At 45.2% G+C, this 27638-nt stretch overlaps 1 protein-coding gene across 4 annotated transcripts in view; it reads right to left on the bottom strand.

Annotated features, from left to right (window-relative positions):
- Nucleotides 1-204: 204 nt before the first annotated feature.
- DLC1 (DLC1 Rho GTPase activating protein) overlaps nt 205-27638 on the bottom strand; it is a 420273-nt gene continuing 392839 nt past the window's right edge. For all 4 annotated transcript variants that reach the window (XM_004618896.2, XM_012935067.2, XM_055131450.1 and 1 more), the window contains 12 exons: nt 25112-25193; nt 18646-18709; nt 15097-16499; nt 14547-14723; nt 11300-11459; nt 10982-11180; nt 8100-8313; nt 6590-6704; nt 5576-5794; nt 4315-4532; nt 3441-3614; nt 205-2728 (listed from right to left, as the gene is read on the bottom strand). In XM_004618896.2, coding sequence (XP_004618953.2) covers nt 2608-2728; nt 3441-3614; nt 4315-4532; nt 5576-5794; nt 6590-6704; nt 8100-8313; nt 10982-11180; nt 11300-11459; nt 14547-14723; nt 15097-16499; nt 18646-18709; nt 25112-25193 — 3146 coding nt within the window. In that variant the 3' untranslated portion in view covers nt 205-2607. The remainder of the gene's footprint in view (nt 2729-3440; nt 3615-4314; nt 4533-5575; nt 5795-6589; nt 6705-8099; nt 8314-10981; nt 11181-11299; nt 11460-14546; nt 14724-15096; nt 16500-18645; nt 18710-25111; nt 25194-27638) is intronic.

Raw genomic sequence — 27638 nt, 5'->3', positions numbered from 1 at the left:
TTAGAATTAGTATCCACAGCACCTTTAAGAACATGGATGGTCATCTTTACACTTAACACTTTCAAGATTCCATTAGGTCTAACAATTTCCAGTCTCCATAATCTAAGAACCAAACACAACACCAGGCCTTGGAGAGCCCAAGAAAGGGAGGCTTAAGAAAAGATGTCTTCTTCCTTTTCAAATAAGAGAAACAAATTCAGCCAATTCCATTTAGCAAATAATAAATTTATTAGGTGCCTACAAGTACAAAACACAGAAAGCTGCTGCAGGGGGTTATAAGGCTATCTAGGAGAGCCCTGCCCTCAGAGAGCTTACAATCTAGGCAATTAGTCACAATTAGTAAGTCGTGGCAGTTTCACTTTCGGTGACTTTAAGCAGAGTTCTTGAATATTGTCCGCATCCTTTGAATTCAACTCCTGTGAAATATGTAAGGAATCCTCAACAGGAAAGTCAAACAGTGGGAAAGAGACCTTTTGTGGCATGAACCGGTGACCTTGGCTTTGCTTAAGAGCATCTTTCTGTTGCTGTTGCTTATTCTTGTAGCTTTCTCAGCACCATTTCCTAACGACCTTTGTGGAGAGACGCTCCACGCTTCCTGAACCTTCACCAGGGTTTCCTGTTTGTTAGTGAATGGCTCAGAGGCAGTTTGGCCTTGGAATGATTTAGTCTGAGTTTTCCTTCAGCAAATCTCTATTTCCCTCTTAGTCCATGCTTTGTGATCTGAGCTCTAAGGGTGGTATGAGATGCAGCACAAAGGAAGTGGGCCAGACTTTCCCCTTCACGGAACATTTCATAGTGCACTTTTCGATTATATTCTGTACAGATATATATAGCGCAAGATATAAACCTCTTCTTTTATTTTTATTCTTTTTATTCACTTAGATTTGTATTCATGTAAAGTGTATTTACATTAGAAAAAAGCTTTGAGGTACAAAACCCAAAGGAATATCTGAGGTATAAATACACGTATATTTTAAATAATAATCTTTATCATGCTTTGTTTATGTTTGGAAGCAGAGTGCACACGTGTGCATGTTCCTTTAATAGAATGGTATATACAACAATCTTACAAATCTGAAAGCCACTAAAATTGAATATACAAGTATATCTTCATGAAAACACTGATATCCAAAATACTAGAAATTTAAAACTCTAATCTGCCCCCTCTAATTCTTTAAAGAGCCTCTGAAATAATACTGACAATGGTAACTATATTATAGTATAACAAAATAAAAATCCTTCTTACAAGTCTCATTCATACATTATTCACTTTTGATCCATACAAAATAAATTCACTAATACTGTCTCTTGAGCCCATCTTTTATCATTACAGTAAAACCTGTAGAAAGACTACCCTTCAAGAAAAAAAAAAAAAAAGCCGTGTGGTGTATTTTTCCTCTCCACTACAATTACTATTTTCCCTTACCACTAAAGTATATATCTGGGGCATAGTTATAAAATATAAAAAATAAAAGCAAAATTTAAAAGTTATAAACCCACAAAACCTATTTGCTTATAGGGAGAAATTTAATTAAACACATGCAGCTTCCAAAAACACTGTTATAATACCACCAACAAACAATTTTTGTGGTGGGGTGAAATTCACAAATTCCTCTGGACAAACACAGTTGTCTATGTTATTGAACATAGAGTTTCTATTACAGACATGAAAATGCGAAACAATCTTCAGATATGTTTTCATGCTTGAGTTGGGAATACGTGTTAGAGTGCTCGCTTTCCATATCTTGACATTAAAAAGCAAAGCAAAGCTGTGTATTGGAGCAAGTAAAAGATGGGGCAGGAGTTCATTGAATTAACTGATGTTGGTTACAAATTATATCACTTTTTGCAATTGGGACTAAAGAACAAGTATATGTGAAATAGGAAACTAAGGCTAATTGACGGCTTTTAGGAATAATAAGAAACTGGATGAGAAGGACTATGCTTATTAACTCAGGAAGAAAAAATAATCTTAGGTGGGCTAAGGAATGGGGTTCCCTTTCTGGATGGTTCCTGGGGTAGTCAGACATTCCAGGTTAAACTGAACCCGATGCATCAATATCCTTCTCAGAGGCGTCTCAGTGTGCCAGCCACTGCATTCCAAATTATACATCTATGCCACTCAACCAGCAACAAACACACGTACACACACTCCTCTGTGCAAACCTTTCTTTGCTCATCTCAGTGAGAAAACTTGTCAGAGTACCAACTATTCCAGTGGATACACAGTCCCTCAGCACGTTGCAAATTAAATGACCCAGGTACACAGACAGCGATATCACAAGAGAATGAAGTCACTTCATTAGCTCCTATAATGTATCTATATAGTCTTGCTTCTCAGAAGCAATTCAATTATTTATTTTTTCCTTCTTCTCCTTCTTCTTCTTTTTGCACAGTCTCATATATTCCAGTCAAGGTCCAGGACAGACCTTAAACAAATGGGGAAGCAGCTTAAAAAATGTATCAAATCACTAGAGGCAATTCCTACACTCCAAGTTGCAGTTTTCTTTGTTTCAGGACTAGACACAGAATCCATGAGTTCCAGGGCTGGCAGGCACTGCCGAAGCAAGCGCTGGACGGTGGGGACAGGTGCTGTGCTTCAGGAAATCACCTAGATTTGGGGTCTTTGGTTTCAGAGTTCTGACTGCTGAAAGAGTCTCGGATCTTTACAACTTCCGCTGCACATAAATGTCCAAAAGATTTTGTGTACCACTCGGGCATGTGGCCACTAGAACAGAAAGGAAAAGAAGATGAATCGTTGGAGCTGGAAGGATGGAAAAAAGCAGAAGATAGCCCAGAATAGACTTTCACTTCTAGACCAGCAAAACGTGAGTGAATATCGTTCCAAGTAAATATCATTCTTGGCACATCCAACAAACAGTCACTTGCAATAGAAATTTCTCAAAGAATAACATACCAGGAATAGATACTGAGTGAAACTACTCAGGGGATGCTTTTGAACATCCCCTGAACAAAAAGATGACATTGATCATTGAGTGAGAACTGAGATGTAAAGTTTTCAAATGAAAATTTAATAGTCATTTTGGATCATTTGCAGAGGTTTGTTTTTAGTCTGCATTAATACATATAGGCCTATGGTACCAAGTTCAGGGCCAATTATTTACTAAAAGTGCATGTTGTATTCTCTCAACACAGCTGAATATACAATAGAATTTGCTTGCCAGTTCAAGCTTCTGTGGCTTTAAATGTATGGCAAACCCATCATGTAGCCATGGCCTGAGTACCACACATTCTGAAAGATTAAAATTAGGAAATAGTATCCCAAAGACCTGGGGATTTGCAAACACTGGTCTTCACAGAATAAGCAAGAGACAATGATGGATTCACTGGAGCTCATTGTCCCATCACACAAATGTTCTTTAAACCTACATTTTCTTCCTGACCCTCACCCAGGGCAAAAAGCTTGAATCGGCACCTACCGTAAGTCAGCTCTGCACATGTAGGTGAGTTTGGATTTCCCTGGCCCGCAGGGTTCGATCAGATATCTGGACAGGAGCACATTGACTCTCACCCCCACCACGGGGGCCCGGTCATGGTCCACAGAGGTGAGTAAAAGGGCACAAGCCCCTTTGGGTAAATTAGTCCGCCATGTTCTGTGGAGAAAAAGCCCAGAAACAAAAAACACCAGAGTGAGGGGGAATGGAATTTCCTGGAAGCAAGTTTCAAACAGGGCCTTGCTCTGAGACAGCTGAAGGGCGGGGACGGCAGTCACGCCTGCTCTGAACTCGTGCACAGATTCCGGAATGAATAAGGCCCTTCAGAGCCCCGAGGCCCGTGGGCGGATGTGCTGACACAGTCACTCCTTTGAAAGAGAACCCGGGCTGGAACCCATTTTGAGATGTCACAAATGCTTGAGGACATCCATCCCCAAAGATGGGGGAGCTCTGTGGAAAAACGTTTCTGGACTAATGATGTGATATTTCCTCAAGATTTTTGGAATTCCTCTTTCAACGCTGTCTCCAGAGAATTTATGAATTGCATATAAATCAGCCTGAACCGCGGCCTGCATGGGACCCAAATGTTATTTCCTGGCTTCTCATAAACACATCGATTCTGAAACAGAGGCACAAATCTGCCTCCTCGGCACATACTCCTGTGAATGCGCCTCTTTCTGAGCTTGATTGAAAGGAGCTGGGGCCAATTTCAGGGACAGGCTGGAATCAACAGACACACTCTCTATACTCGGATGGGCTCAACACCTTTCCCGGAGGCCTCTGTCCTATTTTAAATAATGACACCACCCCAGGGACATGGGCTCACGCCTGTCCCCTTGAATACGCTGGATGCTCTCACCTCAGCACCACGTAGTCCCGGGCGGGGTGGGGCGCCATGCTGTTCTGCACATACTGGTAAACTTCTGTCTGGCTGTCCAGGATCTCAATCACTTTGGAATCCAACAGGTCGACGTCCCAGAGGTGCTGCTCTTTGAGAAGGCGCTTCAGGATTTCCTCGGGCGTGGCCAGCACCTCAATGGTCGCCCTCCAGAGCCTGAGCGGGGGCCCTTCGCTCACCTGAAAGCAGCAGACAATTCTCAGCACTAAGACAATGTCCATCCATGTTCCTGGGACCCAAATAAGGGTCAATGTTCTAAGTCAGAACTTTTTTTTTGTTTGTTTTTTGCTTTTTGGGTCATTCCCAGTGATGCTCAGGGTTACACCTGGCTCTGCACTCATGGATTACTCCTGGTGGTGTGGGGGGACCATATGGGATGCCGGGGATTGAATGCAGGTCGGCCTCATGCAAAGCAAAAGCCCTACCTGCTGTACTATCACTCCGGCCCTAAAGGCAGATCTTTAATTTGTACCTCCAACTCTGCCTGGTCGTCCAGACGGCTTTATGTCTTTTTTTTTTTTTTTTTTTTTTTGCTTTTTGGGTCACACCCAGCGATGCACAGGGGTTACTCCTGGCTTTGCACTCAGGAATTACCCCTGGCAGTGCTCAGGGGACCATATGGGATGCTGGGAATCGAACCCGGGTCAGCCTTGTGCAAGACAAACGCCCTACCCGCTGTACTATCACTCCAGCCCCTTGTCCAGACGGCTTTAACTTACTTTCTTTCAAGGGGTAGATGCTGTGACCAGAGAGCTGCCTTTAAGGGTTAAGAGTGAGTGAGAGCAGAAGAAAGAGTTCTGGTCAAAACAGGAAGAAAAAACAAAACACACATATCAAAGTGTCCTGAAGCTTTACACTATTATTAGTGAAATGTTCCAGGGAACTCGAGTGTGATTTTGTGGAACAAAGGACTTCCTTAGACAGGCTGACTCCTTTGACAAGTGTCAGATGAGTATTTTTCTTCTTTTTCCTTTGGGTGGCTCACACTGGCGGTGCTTGGGGGCTACTTTCTGCTTTGTGCCTGAGGGTCACGCAGGCAGAGCGTGGGAGAACAGTGGGTGCCCAAGAGTGCATATGTGGCCCCTGCATGGCCTGCATGCATTTCCAGCCCAAGCTGCCCAGCTGTCCCAGGGAACAGTGAGCTAGCAAAGGGTAGCATCCCTAAAGAAGGCAACCCTGAGTCCTGGAGCCCTGATGGCTGGGAGGCGGGGAGAGCACTTACCTTTTTATAGGAGAGCTCGGCCTGCTCTGCAGTCGAGTAGCTAACCCAGCCCTTGAACTTCTCCTTGACCTCCTTGAACAGGCCATCCATGCAGTCCTGGAGAAAGTGTTGGTAGTCGGCCGACTCCTCGCTGTGGAGGCGCCCCAGGGCTTCCAGAGTGAGGGGCTTCAGCTCTTGTTCGGTGTAAGAGTTCCGACACCGGCTCATCTCCTCAGGGACCTGAAAGACAAAGAAGGTGGGTCAGGGGGCTGGGGGAGACTCAGGCTCAGGGCCCTGGGTTCAGTCCCAGGTGCCATAGGCCACCCCCCCCTGCTTTGCTGCATCCCAGATTCGGGCATTGAAGCGTCAGGCCTGGCTGGCTCACTGTGGATTGCGGAAGTGGTTCCCCGAGCCCTGTGAGCACTGCTGGGAAGGATCCACAGCTTAAAAAAAAAAAAAAAAGATTTGTTCCCCTGCACTCCTTTTTTTGTGGGCACATGACTAAAAGAGAACTTACATCAACAAAGGCAGGTTTTTTTCAGATGCAGAATTTGAGATAATCTATTGCCTTTTTAACCACTTATTGGTTCTCAGGCCACACCCATAGTGCTTTCTGGAACCCTGGATGCACTGGACTGGTCTCTGCTCTTCCAGTCAAGGGGCAGAGAGGTAGGCAATTCACTAAACCTATGAACTCTCATGGACGGATACATTATATATGTACAAATAAGACACCCTCAACCCACAGACATAATCTTGGCTATGGGCAAGTCTTGGGAAGATGCAAACAAATACTGCAGCTGAGAGGAGGGATGGGGAGGTTGCTACAGCCACATCCGGTTGTGCTCAGGGCTTGCTCCTGACTCTGTGTTTGAGGATCATCCCTGCTGGCGCTGAGGGGACCATATGCGTGCCAGGTTGAACCAGGGTCAGGCAAGGGCAAGATGAGTGTGTCTTAACCCCAATACCAAAAGCCCACACTTATGTCCCTGTTTGCACAATTCTTGACAAAGATGAAAACTTGTCAAGGCTTACCTGGAAGAGCTTCTTGCACTCGGCGATCATGTGGGCCAGGCCTTGAGTGGCAGCCAGGTTTTCATTTAAATCTTTCTGATCTGGTTTGCCCAAACTTTGTTTTCTTTGCATTACCCTGGGCAGAAGAAATATTTGAAAGATCCAAATATTTATATATGCTTAATCAATGTGTTATTCTAGGGGGTGGGGGGGAGGAGCCACCACCTTCCGTGGTGGCCTATCTGTCATTATGTGGTTCAAAAGAGTTTTTACTTTAGTGAGCAGAATTTCTCAGTTTAATCAACACTGTACTGAAAAATCATGAAAGAGCCCGTTTTTAATCCAGTATATCTGAAGCCCTTGCATTAAACAGGCTCCTATCTAAACAGTTGGCCTGACGTGGGTGGTGGGGCTGGAGGCTGCATGGGACTGGGGTGGGGGGGAAGGGAGAGGGCTGGGTGTTGGTGTAAACAGTGTCATGAGTCTATTCTTCCTACTTTAAATAAACAGGATCCCTTCCTGAGGACACATCTATTCTTTCCTAGCAGTTGGTGTCTTAATCTTATCAGATCTCCCCTTCTGTCCTCTCTATTCCATTAAATTTGGAATGCTCTGTCAATGCTAGATCTAGTTAAAGGATATTTAAGAAGCAAAGCGAACATCAATGCACAAAACTAGGCCCCACACCTTCTGCTAAGAAATATTTGGTGTTTTTAGAGCCCTAGAGAAGGATCAGCAGGATGGATCGGGACTTCGGGGTTGAATTCAGTTGTTCTTCCTGACACCCTGCCCCAGGAGCACATCCCACAAAAGACACACAAAAAAAACACCAACCAGCTCTGCCCTCTCGTGAGATAACTCATGTTAAGTGGGTGATCTTAGGTCTGCAGAGGAGCCAGGCAAGTACCAACCCCTGCTGCCTGCCAGGTGCCTGGCCCCTATAGCCTCTCCCATCTTACACATACTAAAAGAGAAGCGTGGCAAATAATGAACCGGGGCTAGGTGCCCACTCTGAGGACCCACACTGAAATCAGCTATTTCCATGTCCAGCTCCACTGGCCTTGTGGACGTTGAGGCAGCAGTGCTCTCATTCCTGGTCCTTTTCTTCCATTTTGTTTTGTTTAGGCCATGTACCTGGCGATCCTCAGGGCTTGCGCCTGACTCTAAACTCAGGAGTCACTCCCAGTGGTGCCTGGGGAATCACATGGGATGCTGGGGATTGAACCTGTGTTGACTGTGTGCAAAGCAAGCACCCTACCTGCCATGCCACCTCTCTGGCCCCATTCTTGTCCAGTGTTTATGTCAGTAAACCAGCAAGTCTCTTGGCTGGCAGAAACCTATGACACTGTCATGGGAGTGTGGAGCTTAACACTTGCCACAGTCAAGCAAGATCCAAATTTCTTTCTAGGCTGGAAGGTGGCAGGACGGAGGTCAAACTCCTTTATGTGGAATCTGGGTCAGAGCCCACAAACACCCAGGAATCACCCTGGGGGGTGGGTGGAGAGGCTGCCTCAGACGTCCTGACCCATACCTGGGAGAAGAGTTCTCTCTCTTCAGCGTGTTGAGGTGGAAGAGGGATGGGGCCAAGCACACAGCCAGGTTGGTGGGAGTCATTTGGTTTTCTTTCACGGCTGCGGTGACATCGCTCAGGAAATAAAGGAGCGTCTGCAACACCTCCCGATTCTCGTCAGGCAGAAGCATAATGGCAGCCTTGATGGCCTGGAGCCGCTGGTCCTTGGGCACATCTGCACGACACCAGAATTTCCCCATCAGCTCAGTGATTTTCCATGAACCTTACTGCAGAGAAACGTCCCAAAGCAAATACCAGCATCAAAGACCTCAGCCCAGTCCTGAGCAAGCACTTGCAGAGAGTGTACTTGAGGTTAATATGGAAGAAATTAGGCATCGCCACCAGCGTCACTACCCTCAAGTATTTCCTGTCCGGGGAGGAGTAAAACATTTTAAAACGCCCACAATGCCAATACACTCCTAAACCCACCTCAGAGTGCAGCCCCAGATGATGCCTGAGCCTTTCGTTTACAGAAGTGGTTTTCTTTCTTTCCGAAGTCTTTTGAGAAATCCCCAGTTTCCCCTTTTCAATTACTGAAAACAGTCTGCACTTAAGACTTTTGTTTAGTTTAAAGAAAAAAAATACTTATCTAGACTATATACTCATGGCCAAGAATTCACCTTTTGTTACGAATTTTTTTTGGGGGGGGTGGGTGGCAGCTTCAGTGCTCAGAGGTTACTCTCAGCTCTGTGCTCATGGAACCAAGTGGTTTGGGCTCAATCGCCGACCTCCTGCTTACAAAGGCTGTGCTCGGCCCACTGAGCCGTCTCCAGTCCAGAACTGAGAACTTTTATTCTCGATGTCAAGACTGTTTAGTACCCCTAGGGACTTCTGTGGTTTGTAATGGGCCTGAACTTTCTTCAAACAGGGCAAGACAGCTGCTAAAACGTTCAACACATTTCAATAGATACATTTACCAGGTAACCTGGTAATTTCTTTAAGTATTAGGAAAAATAATAAATATACAAAGGCTATTATAAAAATCCAATTTTTGTTTTGTTTTGAAGCCAGACCTGGCAGTACTTGGTGCTTATACCTGGGTCTGCACTCAGGGATCACTCCTGGGGGGGGCCTGGGGGCCATATCAGGTGCCAGGGATAGAACCAGGTTGGCCACATGCAAGCCAAGTGCCCTACCTCCTGTACTGTCTCTCCAGATGTGAAAATCTATCTTGAGAAATAAGTCCATAAAATAAAGAAATGTGAAAAAATGCTGAACCCACCCTCCTGGTCTCCTTTACTAGACAAATCTTTCTTTTAAAAGACACATGGTGGAAAAATCAAGTCACTCCAGTGCAGCTCCATAGGACAAACCAATTCTACAGCACCATGGTTACAACACATAACAAATACCTCGGTGGGGGAAAATGTGACCTGGGTTTTCATAAAATGTGAAAGGATGAAACAAATAATGAAATAATCCAGACCAGCTCCATTTCTCATAAAATAAAGACCATCGCGCCAGCACGAAAGACAAATTTGAGCAGCGAGAGAAGCTACATTTAAATCACACGGCTGTAATGCCACACCAGGCCAAGAAAAACACAAGCCGTGAAAGCAATAATCCTGATCTTGGTCATTAATTTAGACAACTGTTTGCTTTAAGCTTTACTTAAAAGTAAGAAGGGCTGTGGGTATTGTTTTCTCAAGTATTTCTGGCAGAAGCAGAGAGAGGTAACAGAAAAAGATTCTTTACTCATTTTATAGCAAGATAAAATACATGACACCTGTGAAATTTTAAATGTCCTATTAAGAAATGGGAAGCGACTGGAATTTCTACGGAGAAGGCAGAGGCGGAGAGATCTTGGTGCCTGCTCTTTCGAGCCCCTTAGAAAGTTCTAGAAACTCACGCAAGAATGAGCTCCTAGGAAGGGATGAGGGGCGAGGGGGCTGCCTCCGTGGCAAAACCCACCTGCCTGGCAAACAGGAAGCCACACATCAACTCTGGGCTTCACTCACGTGCTGGAATGGCCCAGGCATGGCAGCCTGGGAAGCCCCAGAACTGCAACAGAGCAATAGAGGGTGACATCCAGGGGAGCCATAACAGCTGGTAGGTGGGAGCAACACCACTAAAGACTGTGTCAATGCCCCGCACCAACCCCCCATTCCAGCACAACCAAGCAAGTGTCCAATAATGAGGGGAATGGGAAAATCAAATTCTGGATCAAAATGTAAAAATGGGGCCTAGGAATTCACATAGGGGTTCCAGCCCTGCCTGTGGGCGGCCCTGGTTTGATTCCCTGGTACTACAAGGAACCCAAACACTGCCAAGCTGGCCAGGTGACCCCCAGCACTGCAGGGCTGGCACAGCACTGTATCCTTGGGACCCGCATGGACCCATCAGCCACCCATAGTTGAGAATTGCTGGGAGGGTCCCTTCTGGCCACATTGGGCAACCCGAGTTAGGCAACCTCCTAAACAAAAACAAACACAAAACCGCCAAAAAAAAAGGGGGGGGGTTGCTAGAGTGATAGCACATCAGGGAGGGCGTTTGCCTTGCACATAATCGACCTGGGTTTGATTCCCAGCGTCCCATATGGTCCCCAAGCACTACCAGGAGTAATTCCTGAGTGCAGAGCCAGGAGTAACCCCTATGCATCACTGAGTGTGACCCAAAAAAGCCAAAAAAAGACAAACTGCTTCAGTAGAGAATCAGTGCTAAGGAAACTGATGCAGGTTATATAGAAACCTCTCCCACAACCAAGAGACAAGGAAATCAATGTTGGGCTACTCACTGGTCACCTGGGGTGGGGGGCGGGGGATAACCTCAAAGGGCGCTGTGGGTTCCTGTGGGTGCCCCTTTCCCCGACTCCCATCATTCCAAAATCAGAGAACAATCCTTACACTGGTAGATCTGCAGGAAAGTCTCCGAGAGTTTGTTGGTCATGAGGGGCTCGGGAAGATCTCGAAAATACTGCTTCAGCATGTCCGCCACGTCGTAAGCTGACTGGCCCTCATAGCTGACACAGTCTACGGCACTTTCGTTCATCTGGCGTAGAGCCTGGATCCGGGACTTGACACCTGATTTCCGGAACAGTCCAAGCTGTGGGTGGTAAAATGCTGTCAGGAGGGCAGCAACATGCGCTGTCTGAAACGCTCAAGAAAAGCAGCTGTGTGCCCCGCTTCACCCCCGCCCTGCCCCCTGCTTGGCACCCTGCTCACCTGATCCAAACAGTGATTGCGGAGGTAGCGCATGGCCTGCTGGATGCTCTGGGGCAGGGGTTGTCCTGTGCGCTGCACGTTAACGGTCAGGGGGACCCCGAACACATTCCGGTCTTTGTAGTCTGGAACCTTGATCCTTTTCATGAACTTGGGCACAGCCCTATTTGATAAAGAAAGGGGGGTGGGGGGGACATGTTCACTGGTCAGTCTATTCTTGTCCATCTAGGCCTGCGAATACAGAACATGCCCACAATCACAGATAGTGCCACTGGACAGTGCTCTTTTAGATCTTCTAGGCATCAAGACTAGCCCCCCCTCCCCGGCCTTGGTGGAAAGGGAGGGCACAAGTGATGCTCAGGAAGCCCAGGAGCCACCACCAGACAATCTCCACTACGGGGTGAGTGGTTTAAAACAAGAGTCCGAGGATGCTATTCAGCCCCATAGTGTTGGCTAGAGCCAGGCCACTGGGGCAGTGGTGGGGGCCTCCAGGCTGCACTTGGTGATGCTCAGGGGACCACTTGGTGCTGGGAACTGAAGCTGGGTTGGGTGTCTAACTCTGTGCTATAGCCCAGGCCCAATAAGAAGCTTTTCTAAATGCTCAATGAGAGCCAAACATTTTAGGATAAAACATCAAAAATGCTGAATGAGAAAATAACTGGCAAACTTGATAAGGCTATAGCATAGAAGTTTCCAAACTTTTTTTTCCCTCAGTGCCATCTCCCCATCCCACCCACCTTTTTTCTCACTTTATTTAAACATCGTGGTTTACAAAGTTGTTCATGATGATTTGTTATAAGCATTTCATACTCCAACACCAATCCCACCAACACTGTCACCTTCCGTCCACCACTGTCTTCGTTTTTTCCAACCAGCCCTCAAGCCTTCCCCTGTAGCAGGCCCATGATAATTTATTTTATTACTTGTTACCAATAAATGCCTAAGGGAATGATTAAAAAATTTTTTTTTCTTAGAAGAAAATTAGTGGAAATTGTTGTATTTCACCACGAGAACATTAAGCCTGTCAGAGCGTTTACTATGCTGTTGCTAGTTAGGGCTTCTGTGTTAATGTTTTCGTTAGCTGAGTTTGTTGGCTTCTACTTTACATTCCCATCCGATCTGGTGTGCTCCTGCTGGGATGTCAGTATTGCAGTCTGAAGGCGCTGCAGGGCTACAAATGCGGGATGCGAGGACCAGGAAATCCAGAATATTTAACTGGACAGTGAGCTTACATGGCGGCCAGCGGTCATCACCCTTCTTTTTAAGGCAACAAACAGAAAAGAACCCAAATTGCTCCCTAGGTTACTATCACCCCCCCCCAATAATTACAGCAAGTCCCCAGGGTGGGGAGAGGTGGCCACTTCAGGGGAAAGAGCGGCATAACAGAACAAGGTCCAGCTCCACAACTTAACAGGCAGAGCCCAGCCCAAGGATCAGAAGTCAAAATAAATTCTCCTGCTGGTGACCCTGGAGCTAGAACATCTTGGGGTTTCCAAAGGAGAATGGGAAGAACAATGAGGGTTTTGTGAGCCTGCCCGAGGCTCCCTGGGGCCCTGCAGCCAGGTCCAGCCCCAGCAGCAAAGGCAACAGCAGGAAACCCATGTCATGCATTTGATGCTGGCGGGCAGAAGTTTCAGCTCTACAAATGACCTCTCTGAGGGGACAAGAAAGGGCAAGGCCAAACAGGAAAATAACTGGGGGCAGGATTTCTCCTGACTCCAAGCATCCCACAATGTGTGACTCTGAAGTCTGGTTTGGACTCACTGGAAAAAACTAACCAGAACTCAAGAAGGATTAGGGAACTCTGAGATTTTTGAGGGTTTGGTGGGAAGGTGGGAAGCGGAGAGGAGAGCAGCTCCGAAAGGGGAATGCAAAATATGCAGTTTGAAATAGCTGGCAGGGTGCTGCGTAAGACAGACCACTTTGACTTCTGAGTGCTTACCAACAGCCACAGTATGGGACTGTTTATAGCTCCGGGAAGGCTAAAAAAAAAAGGCAAAGAGCCAGAGCCAGGCCTACATTTCCATACAGTTCAATGTATGGCACAGGGCTGGAAGTCCGCATAATACCCGCTTTGTCAGGGAAGCAAAGCCCAGGGGCGGAATGTGCAAAGAACACATTACGATCTCTACTGAGAATCTGAGGCATGTGTGAAGAAACCGGTCAATACTTATTTCTGTCATTCAGAACAAACAACTTCTGTATTTAGCCAGGCTCACATAATAACAGCCCTTGAACAGGAGGTGCTTTGATGCTGAAGAGACGCACTACAAGTCTTTAGGAGAGGAGGAGCTCGGGAGAGAGGGACTGGTCACTGGGCTCAGCCACTCAATTTCCAGTTTGCTCACAGCATCACTAATGAAATTGGCCACGTCCCCGTTTGGAGTTGGACCACTGGGTAATTAACACTTGGATTAGAAAAAGGTCCTAAAGGCTGACACTGTCACAGGCGCTGGGATGGCAACCTAGAGGCAGCTCTCGGATTTGCACCACCAAAATTAAGAACAAGCACATTTTATTTTTATGGACATTTTAGTCCATATCTTAGAGGTAAATTTCTGAAATGTACTACAGTTGGAAAGCTTGTGTTTGAAACCAAAATTTGCTAAATTTATAAGATGAATTTTCTGAATGATGCTGCAAATAGTCACATCAAAAGTAAGTATCTAGTTCCCATTAATAGTACAGTAGGGAGAGTGCTTGTCTTGGCAGCAAATGTAGTCCCCTGAGCATCATTTCTGGCACCAGATACAGTGCTCCCAAGTACTGCCAAGAGTGATCCCTGAGCATCATGGGTGTGGTTCAAAAACCAAAACCAACACCAAAAACAAAGGAGTCTCTAACAAACAATCAGAATAAAAGGCCAGGTGTGGTGCATCTGGCACATTTCAAAGCGCGTCCCCTTACGCCTTCTCAGTCAAAGAGGTTCTAAGCTGAGTCTTCTTCCACAGTCTGAGCTGAGGCCTCCCACACATTCCCACTTTAGCACGGAGAAGAAGGCGCCTGTAAATGAGTTGCCCATTCTTGCCCCAACAGCTGCTGCTGTGTCACGTGGAGAGGTGTGAAAATTCAATCAACCCAATGTACTGGGTAATTCCCTGAGGCCACTTGTTGGGCAGTATCCAACAGGGCCTCAGGAGTGCAGAGGCCAACTGGCTGAGAGAAAGAGAATCTGCTCCGTGTTGGGACAGCCTCCAGGAGCTGACGGCGACTGTCCTCAGTGACACTGGTGGAACCGTTGCCCCCTTACCAGCTAAAGCCATGCTTGTTGGAAGGCGTGTACTTCTCCAGCAGGGCGGTCAGCTTCAGGAGCGAGTACTTCTGCAGCAGGTTCATCTGGACCACAGACTGGCAGTTGATCTGTAGTGACATGGAGTTTAAGCTCGGCCGATGAGAGCTCTGGAAACTGTGCCATCTCAGCCTGTGCCTGCAGGAGAGAAGGGCAGGAGGTGGTGAGTGACCATCGAGGTCTCCACAGAAAACCTGCAGGGGGACTGCTCGCGGGGGCTGCATCCTAGCACGTGAGAGGACGTGATCCGCATTTTTCTCGTTCTTTCTCTCTGCGAGGAAATGTACAGAATATAACCTGGCCCGTCCGATCCCCTTTGAAGACTTGGTAGCCAGGGAACAGGGTCATTTCAGACATCCTCTTTCTGGAAATCTGTCCTATGGATTTCCTTGGGAACTAGTAGGCAAAGAGGCCAGCACTAATCCCAGTCTCCCTGGCTGGCAGTGGAAACAGCTTCCTCTGACCGCCTCCCTGAGCCCTCCATCTGGAGGGAGAAGTGACACATTCTTACCTGTTACATCTGGTCAGGGAGGCCCCAACACCCGAATCCCTCCTCTCGGGGATGTCTGAGGGCTCCTCCGGCTCGTTCAGTGAGTTGCCTGTGCTGTCCAGGTCGCTGGGCGTGGCTCGGTCGTGGTCCACGTCCAGGTGTATCTGTTTGGGAGAGGATGGGCAGGGAGAGACAGAATCCAGGGCTGAGTCCGAGTCGCCCTCATCAGAAAACTTCTCTGACCACTGGTTGACAATCCTCTGCATCCCCTTCACGTGGTACAGGATGTCATCCAGCTCTGGAAAGATGTCCTCGTTCTCCAGGTCAACCAGGTCACCGGAACTGGAGTAGAGGAGGGAGCCGGGCACGTTGTCGTAGATGCTCAGGCGGCTGCTCACGGAGCTGGAGGAATTGCGACGCTTCAGCTCCTTGGGGCTGTCGCCGCTGTTCTCCCTCCGCAGGCTGATGTGGCCAGGGCCGTGGAAGCTTCCGGTCCTCCAGTTCACTGAGCCGCTGTTCCCCGAGGGAGAGAAACTGCCGTTGGAGAGGGCCTTTGGGAAAGTGCCAGGCTTGTGGTCCTCTGGAATGTAGAAGACCGTGTCCTCTGGGTAGTTGTTGCCGCGGTTCTTAAAGTTCTGTTCCATCACATTGTTGAATGTGGACTGGTTGAAGGGGTCGAAGCCCTCCAGGTACATGCCCACCCGCTTGTGGCAGGCGCTGAGGCTGCGGGTCCGGGTGATGGGGCTGGGCGTGCTCACAGCGCTGCTGGTCTCCGACTGGCTGCTACTACTACTGGTCTGCGTGGAATTGGAGACGCTCCTCTTTCGTACCATGGGGACGTTGATGTGATTGCCGTTGAGGGCCGAGATCTCCACGCAGTTGAGCTGCTTCAGCTTCTCCTCGTCCACGCCCTCCTGCAGGACCGGCCCGCTGATGATCAGCTTGGATGGTGCTTTGTGCTTGCCGTGCTGGGAGCCGCGGAGCTTCAGGCTCTCCATGCGCTTCAGCAGGCTGCGTGCCTTGGACTTGCCGCTCTTCTCCTGGCCCTTCAGGCTGAAGCTGAAGCTGGACAGTTCCTTGGGGGAGGGCAGGCTGCAGAAGGAGTCCTCATTGCCCACCAGGTGGCCGGAGGAGCAGACGCTGGTGACCGAGTTGGTGCGGGGCGTGGCGGCGTCCCGGCTCTGGGGCGCGGGGGTGGGCAGGCTGCGCACAGAGGCCACCTCCTGGCGCTCGCTGAGGTCGGTCAGCATGCTCTCGTGGCTCGGCGCACTCTGCAGGTGGCTGCTGTCTGGGGATCCAGGCACGGGGTCCTGCTTGGGCAAAAAGACATCAAACTCTTCCAGCCGTGACCACCTCTTGCTGTCCCTCTGGAAAGTCCACTTGCCGCTTATTGCACAGGGCTCATCTTCGTCCGAATCTTCGCTCTGCAAGGACAAAAAACAGAGTCATTGGTGTGCTGGGGACCCTCGCCAGCAGGGCGCAGAAGGGAACTAAGGGTTCGAGGTCTGGCCAGGGGTCCCACCTGGTACCAGCGTCTGTTTCTCTCCTAGGACATTTTTTAATTTAATTTAATTTTTTTTTAAGAGTGAAGATGTAATTAAGAATTACATCTTGCAGATGTAATTAAGAATTTAAAGACAGTGGCCAGAGCAATAGTACAATAGGTAGGGTGCTTGCCTTGCACAAGGCCAACCCAGGTGGTTTGGCAAAATGCAGGGTTCCCAAGTCCCACCAGGAATGTCCCCTGAGTGCAGAGGCAGGAGTAAGCCCCAAGGACTGTCAGGTGAGCCCCCATCCCCCAAAAAAACAATTAAAAAGAATTTAACAGGTTTCGATCTAGCCAAGAGTTAACTATTAAAAGTGATTTTATGGAAATGCTGGGATCTATAAGCCCGTGCTTCCAGTCACACCAGGAACCTCTACCACGAGTGAAAATTCCAGGCATGCAAAGTATTTTGAACTGGAGTCAACAACGGGTAGGACTCCCTCTGGTCAGTCTCCAATTCTGCTGGCTGTTGATAGGATATGTTTAGATTCCCTTTTGCAATTAAAGAGGCCGTTTTCCAACACTAAGAAAAGGGCAACTAAACTCCGGAGCCACTCTGGCAAAGTCTGCAAGATCTCCGAGTAAGGCCTGAGGGCAGGGAGTCACGTTCTCCCCACTCTCCATCTCCCTGGGTCTGGTACTTTTTAACTTCTTACCTGTTCCTGTCATCTCTCCCTCCACCTCCCCTCTCCCCCCACCAGACGTGGATCTACAACTAATACCACAACTGTCCTGGGAAATTTCACCTTCAGACATGCTCCAGGCAATTTAACAAGGTTCCACAAATACCCAGCCCCGACAGCACAGAACGTTCATAAACACTCGTGACGTCTTTGCTGATTTTGCCTGATTATGTGCAGGACGCAGGGTTCAACTGTAACAAAAAGACTGTATCTAAGCCTTACAGAAGGGACATCAAAAGACGCAGGAATTCTGTCTAATGTATGTCTTTCCCACCAGCCCGGGGACAGATAGTACGACCCGAGTTTCACAGGACAGTGAGTGGAGGCATCAGCGCCAGCTTTTTAGTTTCTTCTCCACAGCTCAGCAGTGCTTAAGTTTCAGTTCATGTGTTGAAAAGATTTTCCTTCCCCAAGAAGGCAACTTGTAGGTCAGAGACTCGCAGAAAATTAGCATGCACTCTGAGCAGTCAGAATTTGTTCAGAAAATGTCCTCCTATTCAACTTGTGATAGACAATCTCAGTGCTACACCCACCCCTTCTCCCGGGGCCTCATGAGAAATCCTCATGCCCCCTGTGCAGAAGAAATCACCCCCAATTCAGTGTCACCACTCAACTAGGAAGAATGTATGGGTTCCCTCCCACCACGATGCCCTCCATTCATTTTCTTTGACTCATCTTTTAATGATGAGTCACAAAAAATGAATTTTCAACTCCAGCCTTCACTTCTAGCCCTACAGCTTTGAAATGTAGTTGCTGTTCTTGATGGGAAGAGAAAGACACTCCCAAGACTGAAGCTTTTTTTTTTTGCTTCTTTTTTTTTTCTTTTTAGGTCACACCCGGTGATGCATAGGGGTCACTCCTGGCTCTGCACTCAGGAATTACCCCTGGTGGTGCTCAGGGGACCATATGAGATACTGGGAATCAAACCAGGGTCGGCTGTGTGCAAGGCAAAGGCCCTACCCGCTGTGCTATCACTCCAGCCTGCAAGACTGAAGCTTTAATTTCTCTAGGGGGTGCAGCAAAATCCACTGGGCTTTAAACCTCATCTCTGTCATAAGGGGTAATGCCATATGAATATGAGATGGGGAGCAGTGAACCACTAAGGCAAAATAATAATACGGGTTTGTTCGTAGTCAGAAAAGCACTGTTTTGGCTGGCTGCAACTAGGGGTTTCATTTACATACAAGTACACACATAGTCTTTGGTAAAGTTGATTGGAATATAGCATTAAAAAGTAGACATTTCAGAATAAGAAAATAGGAGCTTGAAGAAACCAAACTCACATCCAATTTCAGTCCTCTCCGTTCCCTCCCATCCTATTGTATTATTTTATATACTCACTCTTTTCCGATGAGGACTGATTTCCAGCTTCATAACCGCACATTTGTTTAAAGTATTCAGACGCCTACAAATAAAACAAAACAAAACAGAACACAACCAACATTAGTGACTATAGGAAACCAGTGCTGGGGATGTTTTTTTTTTTCCCTAAACAGATAATGTTTACCGAGTTTCTTCAAACCCACTCATATTTAGAAGAGTATTGGGACCTTCTTCAAAATAATAATAGGTTAAAAAAAAGCCTACATATTTCCTAAGTTTTTTCACTTATTTCATAGCTGTCTTTTAGTAAAAAATGGCACATTTCCATGAGACTGCGTGGTGCCTCAATCTTCCTGGAACAAACAGCTCTTACTAGAGACGACAGATGCTTCCAATGGCCCCATGGTTGAGCCATTATGACAGCTCTACACTGGATCAGAAAGGGCTAGTACTGTCTCCTTTCATACAATGACAAATAATCCGTAGAACTGTCAGTGTAATAAATAGTATATCCTACCTCAAATGAAAATTCAAAAAGAAAAAGTAAGCTTTAGTTGTCATTAAGACTGATCAAAAAAACAAACCTAGTCTCTTGGAAAATACTTAAAAAACATACATACATACATACATACATACAGAACACATACATATACAGATATTTTAAACACACACACACATGATAGTGGGGGGCCATAGCTGGTGGTATTCTGGAATTACTCCTTGATACGTAGAGGGGTCACTTCTAGTGGGGCTGAGGGACCATATGTGGTGCCAGAAGTCAATCTGAGTTCGCCCCTTCCAAAGCAAATGCTTCTACTTCTAGACTATCTCTCCACCACCCCAAAAATGCTAAATTCTTATATAGAAAGGGCACTCAAGTTCTTATTCACATCCATTTCTTTTAACTATTTTCTGTATAAAACAGAATAACATTCAGGATAGCCATCATAATAGCACAGATGACTTTCAATTATCTGTACACTGCAGAGACTAGGGTCAAATTAACTCCCAGAGTTCAAAATAAGTCATTGCCCTGAACCCTATTTCTTTAAAGCAGGAATTATTTTTAATGCTGAACGCCCTTTTAATCACTGCCCAACAATAATGTTCATTTAGAATTAGGGAACTCATTTATGTTTCTCTGAAAATAAAATACTTAAGAAACTGAAGAAAGAAACCCTCACTGAGAAATGGTGGGAAAGCAACAGCATGAACGGCATGTGAAAACGTGGGCGGCCCTTCCTGCCCAGCTCTTTCTAACATCTTCCTGATGATCAGCATTTTGTCTTCCTCTACTGAGCCTTTGATTTATCTGCTGTCTTATACCATCCGCTTTCCAGTGCCTTTGCGGAAAAAAATGCCGTGCTTGCCCTTCTTCTAATTTCATAAGATATGGGTATTAAATTCACACAAACTTTGATTGACCATGAGTGACCTCTTTAAGACTTTTACCTTTCTGATACTGTTCTGGAAACTTGTTGAACAACTTTGATGCACTAGGATAGAAGCATTTTTGCCTGCTGATAAGACCACCTTTGATTTCATAGATTACATGGTAGTCTGTTTATCTTATAAACACAGATGACCTGAACCACAGCACGTTCAGAAGATTTTGTTGGTGGCAGAAAGGACAACCCCCCCCCACCAGCAAAAACTAAGCTCCCCCAGAAAAAGGCCATACTTCAAAACGAGAGGCCGTGAGGGCCCTTTCGAAGGGGTACCCGTAATCTGAATGACTTGTATCCGAGGTGTTTTTTAGCTCAAACATTTCTGAGACTTAAAGAACCTGGAATGGCTTACAGTTGAATCTCAGGTCTGGGTTTCATTAATCAAACTTGTAATCAAATACCCACTTGACTTCATTTGGACTTGAATGGCTGAGTGGTGTTTATAACCAACTTTACTAGGTAGGGAGGCCCAGGAGGGGGGTGGAGGGGCCTCCTTTAAATCTAAGTTAAACAAAAGAACCCAGGAGAACAGTTTTATAGAAGGTCAACGTTATCTTTTGATGTAGGTAGGCATTTGAATCGGAAGCCTGAGTGTTTTTTAGGGTTTTCGATGGTATTTGTGAGAACTACAGAGAATGCCCACCCAGTGAGAATTTATCCACTTGGACTTGCAAGGATCCTTCTGGCTGGGTAAGCTGGCACACTCGAGATCAGTACTGTGCCTGATGTCACCTCATGTGTATTCCTCTTCAGCCTTAACAACAATCCTATGGCCCAGGTATCCCCTTTCATGTTCATTTTATAGATGGGAGAAATCAGGGTTTTGAAAGGAAGCACCTTTTGTTCAGGACACCATGCCTGAAACCTGGTGCCTCTGATCCTCAGAAACAGAAGCTGTGACATTTCTTTCTACAGGTGGGAGATGAGACCATAGGAGAACGGCTTCTAGCCCAAGGCGGCCTCTTCCATTGGCTGTGTGAATGCTCGTATCACACACCAGCCAGAAGCCACGCTCCTTCCCACCCACCTCCAGGCCCCCACCGGACACAGCCCCAGAGGAATGTGTCAGTCTTATCTGTGGGAGAACTTGTATCCTCTCTGTAGCAGAGGACACATACGGTGGGCTATCAAAGATTCAAGAACTTTGCGGCAGGGAGTTGCAAGCACTCAGATAAAAGCATAGCAGGAGGGGATCTGGGCTTCCAAAGGAAAACAGGAAAAAGTTCAACAGAAAAGAAAAAGGGACAGTTTTCCAACTCAAGACTAAGGCAGACAAAAACGGTTCCAATCCTTTAGAAAGATCTTTCATTTGAGTCAGTACAATAGCTTTAATTTTAGGGTGGGGTGCATATCTGATGGTGCTCAGAGCTTATTCCTGGCTCTGTGCTCACGAGTTACTCTTGGTGGGGCTCAGGGGAACCGGATGGAATTCTGGGGATTGAGCCCAAGTCAGCGTGTGCAAGACAAGCACCCTACCTGCTACACATTCTTGCTATACTAGCTCCTTGGCCTCTAAAAAGTGTCTACTTAAAAGAATAGAAATAGTACTGAAATTAAAATCATATAAGGAAGTTGTTTTACATAGCTTGGTGAATATTTTAAGTTATTTTACACCAAAGTGTATATATGTAGATGTCAGTGAAATCTATCTCCTTATTTCTATAATGTTTGGTGTGCTTATAGGAGTTTTCTTTGTAACTCCAGAGGAAATCAGCAGCATAATTTTTTTTTTCAGATACTGTAGCCAGGCAAAGAACATCTCAGATGAGATATTTTAGTAGTAAGCAGATGACAGTTTGCATTTTTATCTGTATGTGCTTCAAGACAAGTGAATGACTTCTCCAGTGCTGATACTGCCTGCAATTCTCATAATCTTGGCCTTATCACTGGAATTGGATTGTACAGCAAAGCTAGCAAGCCTGGGACAAAAGCCAATCTCTCCAAGGAAAGGAATAAATAACATCCCTTAGCAAATGTGGGCATAAGGATTCCAGTTAGCAATCCAAATTCAGAAAGCTTCATAATTCTAACTTCTGCTGATGACAGAAATTTTTTATATTTAAGACATTACCATAATACCTGTGACTTCATGAAGTCTATATTTATTTAAGTAGAAAATGTTGAGGATCAACCAGTAGATTTTTGACTAAAGAAGCTATAGATCCAATAATTGTTACTTGTCTACAAATATTTTGCAATAATATTATTTGAGGTTGTTTGGGGTTTTGTGTTTTTGTTTTTATGTGTGTGTTGTGTTGGTTTCTGGGCCACATCTGGAAGTGCTCAGGGCTTACTCTGGCTGTGCTCAGGGATCAATTCTGGAGGTCTCAGAGACCATACGGGATGCCAAATTTGAAACTACACAAGGTGGCTGGGAATTGTATGGACTCACAAGGGACATGGAACAGGTTAGGCCAGCATATGAAAACTCACACTATCAGTAAAACAAGTATCCCTAGTCACTCTGCTAAGACCCAGAACCTGCAACATTTCAAAGAAAGGTCCCAGAAACACACTGTAAATGGCTCCCATTTCTTTTTTGTAAAAAGATGCTGAGGCTTCTCTAAAGGAGAATCATGTTTCATGAAGTTATTTATGTGCCCAGGTGGGCAAGAGACCTTGGGGTTCCCATTACAAACAAGTTGATGACTCTTCCTGTGAATTGAAAAGAATCTTATTTTTCCTTTTGGGGGTAGTGGTGGGCCATACCCAGTGGAACTCAGGGCTTACCCTTTGCTCTGCACTCAGGGATCACAAGTGGTGGGCTCAGGAGACCGCAGGGGTGCTGGGGATTAAACCTGAGTCAGCCACATGGAAGCGCCTTACCCATTGCACTATCTCTCTGGGCCCTTACAATGATATCTTTAAGACCCAGAAATTCCTCTGTTGTCGCTGCTGTTTCTGGAGTTCCCACACAAAGTGGCTTCAAATGTGTGAAAAGGAAGATGTGATGTAAAGCCAAAGTAATCCTGAGGATATATATGTGACCTCATTTATACCTGTTCCCAACAAAGATTAACTGAAAATAATTCTGCCCCGTAGCTAAGCAGTATAACATTAAAAAACATCTAGAGTAGTTTATATTCCAGATGCTGCCTATTTCCCTTCTTAAACTGTGAATATTTTTTAAAAAATTCCAGATGACATAGCTATGATATTACATATTGCAGTATAGATTCTGGAAATAGGTTTCTTGGGAGGAAATGTAGACAGACTCTGTATATTTCTAAGCAGTCATTTGATTGAACCTGAAAAGTGACTGCTTTTTTGATTTAATAATGGCCTAATTTTCTTTCTTAAGCTCCAAGAACTAGTCTATTCCATATATATACCTTTCTAAGTGGTCAATCTTTCCCTAAAAGCACTACTTAAGTCAGTTGGTTCAGATAATATTCAATTACTTAAGAAAGGCAAAATAGAGTGTTTTCACTGAGCTACCACTGCCTTCTTCACTTGCAAAGGGGAAATACTGGGCAGAATTCCCACCTATCAAATGTTTTTCAGGGCTGGAGAGAAAGTTCCACGGGCTAAGGGAGGTTTGGCTCGTGGGAGGCCTGGGTGGCACAAGATCCTCTGACCACTGCTGGGAGCAATCCCCCAAGCATAATGCTGGGAGTAGTTTCCCAGCATCATCAGGTGTGGACCAAGAGGAAAAGAAATTTTTTTCAATGTTAGAAAAAGAAATACTAGAATTGAAAGAAAATCATGGGTCAGAAAGATCATATAGCAGGTAGGGTGATCATCCTAGCAGGCTGGGATTTGGTCCCTGGCATCCCATATGGTCCACAGAGCCTCACCAGGGGTGATTCCTGATCATAGAACCAGGAGTAAAACCTGAGCACCACTGGGTGTGGCCCCCAAACCAAAAAAATAAAATAATCTACTTGAATTTACAACTGAGTCAACATAGGAATTTTATTGATATATACAGGCAATATTTTGTTCTGGGGTCAAAACACTCAGTTGCTCTGGGGTCACTCCTGGAGGTGCTTAGAGGTGCTTAGAAACCATATGTGATGCCAGGTGATTGGTCCAGGGTCAGTGATATGCAAGGCAAATGCCTTAATCCTGTACTATTTCTCCAGCTCTATAGGCGTGTGCATGTATGTATACATATATTATGTGTGCATATATATACTCATGTTTATATTTCAAATTTGGTGGCTTGTAGGCTGTGAGAAAATTAGAAAAGAATAATGACTTAAAATGAAAATAATTTCAGAAAGAGTTTTCAAGGATCACAGGTGATTCCTGGACTATCAGCTACATAGTTTATTACTATCACTTCCCTGCATCGACCAGCTGCTTCTCAGCTTAAACATACAAGCACAAGTGTTTCTGATAGTTTGATTCAGATTTCATGTTAGTGCTCATTTCCTGCCCAGCGTGTTAGAGCTGTGCTGAGTTACTTTGTAATCCCACTGTCACTGCTCTGTCCCTGGGAAAACTGAAGATGTTCAGAAAAGCTTAGCTGGAATCAAGCAGTGATCCTCCTGACTGTGGTAAGCCATGACCCTCGATCCCCGCTTTCTCCTCTGAATATGTTATTTCCATTTGGTATAATGGCAGCTTTGACTGTTTGCCTACCTGGTTTGTACCATGCAGCCAATTACATTACTTTTATAAAAACCCTGTTCCCAATTTTCAAGTCATCTAAATGTTAACTCTTCTAGCAATCGTATAATATTGAAAATGAAATGGTACTATCTGAGTACCTCTTAGGAGAGTATAATTTTCTGGGGGATGGGGTGCACCCAGTGATGATCAAAGCTAACTACTGGTTCTGTGCTCAGGGATCACACCTGGCAATGCTCAGGTGACCATAGGGTGCCAGAATTAGAACCTGGATCAACGACATGCAAGATCTTATCCCTGTACCATCTTTCTGATCCCTTAAGACAGTGTAATTTAATGTCAAGAGCAAAATCAATTATCTCAGTGATGTCATACTCTTTAAAAAACAAAACAAAGCAAAACAACAACAACAACGAAAGCTCCAACTAACTGAGGGAAAAACTCCAAACATTCCCACTTACCTGCATAAAGCCTCGATGGCGTCTCTGTCCAAAAAGTCATGCTCTCTCTTGACTGAGGAAATATCAATGGGGAACAAGAGATCTATGGCAAAAATAAATAAATAAATAAATAAAAAACAACCAATTACTGAGTACCTAAATTTATTTTTGTATCTATTAAATTTATTTATTTTTAGTGAATCACCGTGAGATAGAGCAGTACAAAATTGTTCATGACTGCGTTCAGTCATACAATGTTACAACGCCCATCCCTTCATCAGTGTAATTTTCCAGCACCAGACCAGTGTCCCCAGTTTCCTTCTCATCCCTTCAAGCCACCCCCCACCCCAGCATGCCTCTAAGGCAGGCACCTGTCCTCTCTCTCTCCCTCTCCTTCTCTCTCTCTCATTTTAGGCAGTATGATTTGCAATAGAGATGCTGAAAGGTTATCATGTATCTCCCCTTATCTGCTTTCAACACTCAGTTCTTGTCCAAAGTGATCATTTCCAATTAATATTGTCATAATGAATCCTCATCTATCTAAACTACCCTCTATCTCATTTTCCCTGGCCTTGGATATTAGTTTCATACAGTTTTTGTTTAAATATTTCACAAATCAATGCAGTCATTCTATATCTGTCCCTCTCCTTCTGACTCATTTCATTCAGCATGATTGAATACCTAAATTTATACCAAACTAGATAGTTTAGAAAGGGACAATAACAAGAACGAAGTAACTTATTAACAAAGCACAAAACATTTCACTCTCTACAAAGTGTGACAGGAAAATAAAATAGTTTAAGACAATTCTCCTTCATTTCCTAAAATTATATCTAAGGTTATCTAAAGAATCATATAGCTTCTTGTCAAAGCAGTTGTTCAATCCACTGTTCTACCTTTAAATAAGAAAGCAGTGGATATTCACTCTAAATTGTAATTTAAGCCCCAAAGAACAGAAGACTATCTGTTTTTAATTAAAACTTTTTTTTTTTTTTTAATTCTGTGTCTTTGGTCACATTTGATTTGGAAGAGGTCATGGAAAAACTGAACCAAGAGCTAGAGAACAATAGCCACTGGTTGTAAAAGAAATCTAACCACTGCATGACATCAAAAGCTAAGTGAGGGGCTGGAGTGATAGCACATCGGGTAGGGCGTTTGCCTTGCAAGCGGCCAACCCGGGTCCAAATCCCAGCATCCCATATGGTCCCCTGAGCACTGCCAGGGGTAATTCCTGAGTGCATGAGCCAGGAATGACCCCTGTGCATTGCTGGGTGTGACCCAAAAAGAAAAAAAAAAGCAAAAAAAAGCTAAGTGAATTCAGGAGATGATATTTTAAAACAAACACTAGCAATTCTATTTGGCTTTCCAGGAGCACAAGACTCCTTAAAACAAAAGGCCCAGTGATAATGCCTCATGGATCAGAATCCCAAATCCACTAATCTATAGGAGTTCAATATCCTCAGAAAATTGAAAATAGCTAGTGTTACTAGAACTGATAAACTAAAAGGGAAGAAAAAGGTAACTCAATGGAATAATTCCCATTTCCATCCAGTAGTAGATAAATCTATCCAAGATGACTTAGGAGAGGCACCAGCAGCACCACTGTGGAAATTAATAATAGCTCTGGAATTGCCACAAAATAAACACAAGCTAAGTCTAGATTTCCAGCTACTACAGTAAATAATGGGCCTTCCTGCAGAATGCTTGTATGATGTCACAAGTAAGAATACTTCTGGTCAACTCTCTTAGTCAAGAATGAGCAAAAAGTACAGAAGGAACCAGAAAAAAACAAAACAAAAATCCCGTTTTCCTATAAAGAGGTTAATGCTGTGTACAAAACAAGCATGCTAGCAGCAGTTCTGGAGCAAAAAGTAATTAGTAATGCTCCAGTTCTTGACTAGGGATTACCTGACTTTCATTGTGTTGTCTCTTACTTGGGGGGGAGGGGGCGGAGGATACCAGCTGTGCTCAGGGATCACTCCTAGATGAGCTTAGGGGACCATCTGTGTGCTGTGGATTGGACCTGGGTTGACTGTGTGCAAGGCAACCTCCCTACTGGCTGAATTATTTCTTTGGTCCATATTTTTAAGGTTCTAATAAAATTAAATATTGTAGCTTTGAAGTAACATGGTTATAGTACTTTTAACATGGTTATAGCATGCTTATACCTTCAACATTGATGGGCTTTGCTGTACAAAGTTACTATACTTCAGTGATATCAAGGCCCTCCACGCTGTCCTCATTCACTTTACTCCACCACCTCCTCCCTTTTCTGATTTCCTCCCCCCGCTGCTTAGTAATCTCAGCTTCTTCATCAAGGCCAATGGTCTGTCATCATTTGCTACTGTCCATTCCCTTGTTTTCCATCTCTATATACCGTAAATGAGTGAAGTCACGCAGTATTTGTCCTCCCTCTGACTTATTTCACAATACCTTCCAGTAGATTTCATCATTTCCTATAGCTGAGTAGTATTCATAAGAAATACTACTCAGCGAGAAAAAAGATGAAAATACTGGAAATAGGGGAATACATTATATACACATATAT

Source organism: Sorex araneus, chromosome 1, assembly GCF_027595985.1.
Source record: "Sorex araneus isolate mSorAra2 chromosome 1, mSorAra2.pri, whole genome shotgun sequence".
In the NCBI taxonomy this organism is placed as follows: Eukaryota; Metazoa; Chordata; class Mammalia; order Eulipotyphla; family Soricidae; genus Sorex; species Sorex araneus.
The sequence above is the reverse complement of the archived record's forward strand: the minus strand, read 5'-3'. Positions and strand labels throughout refer to the sequence as shown.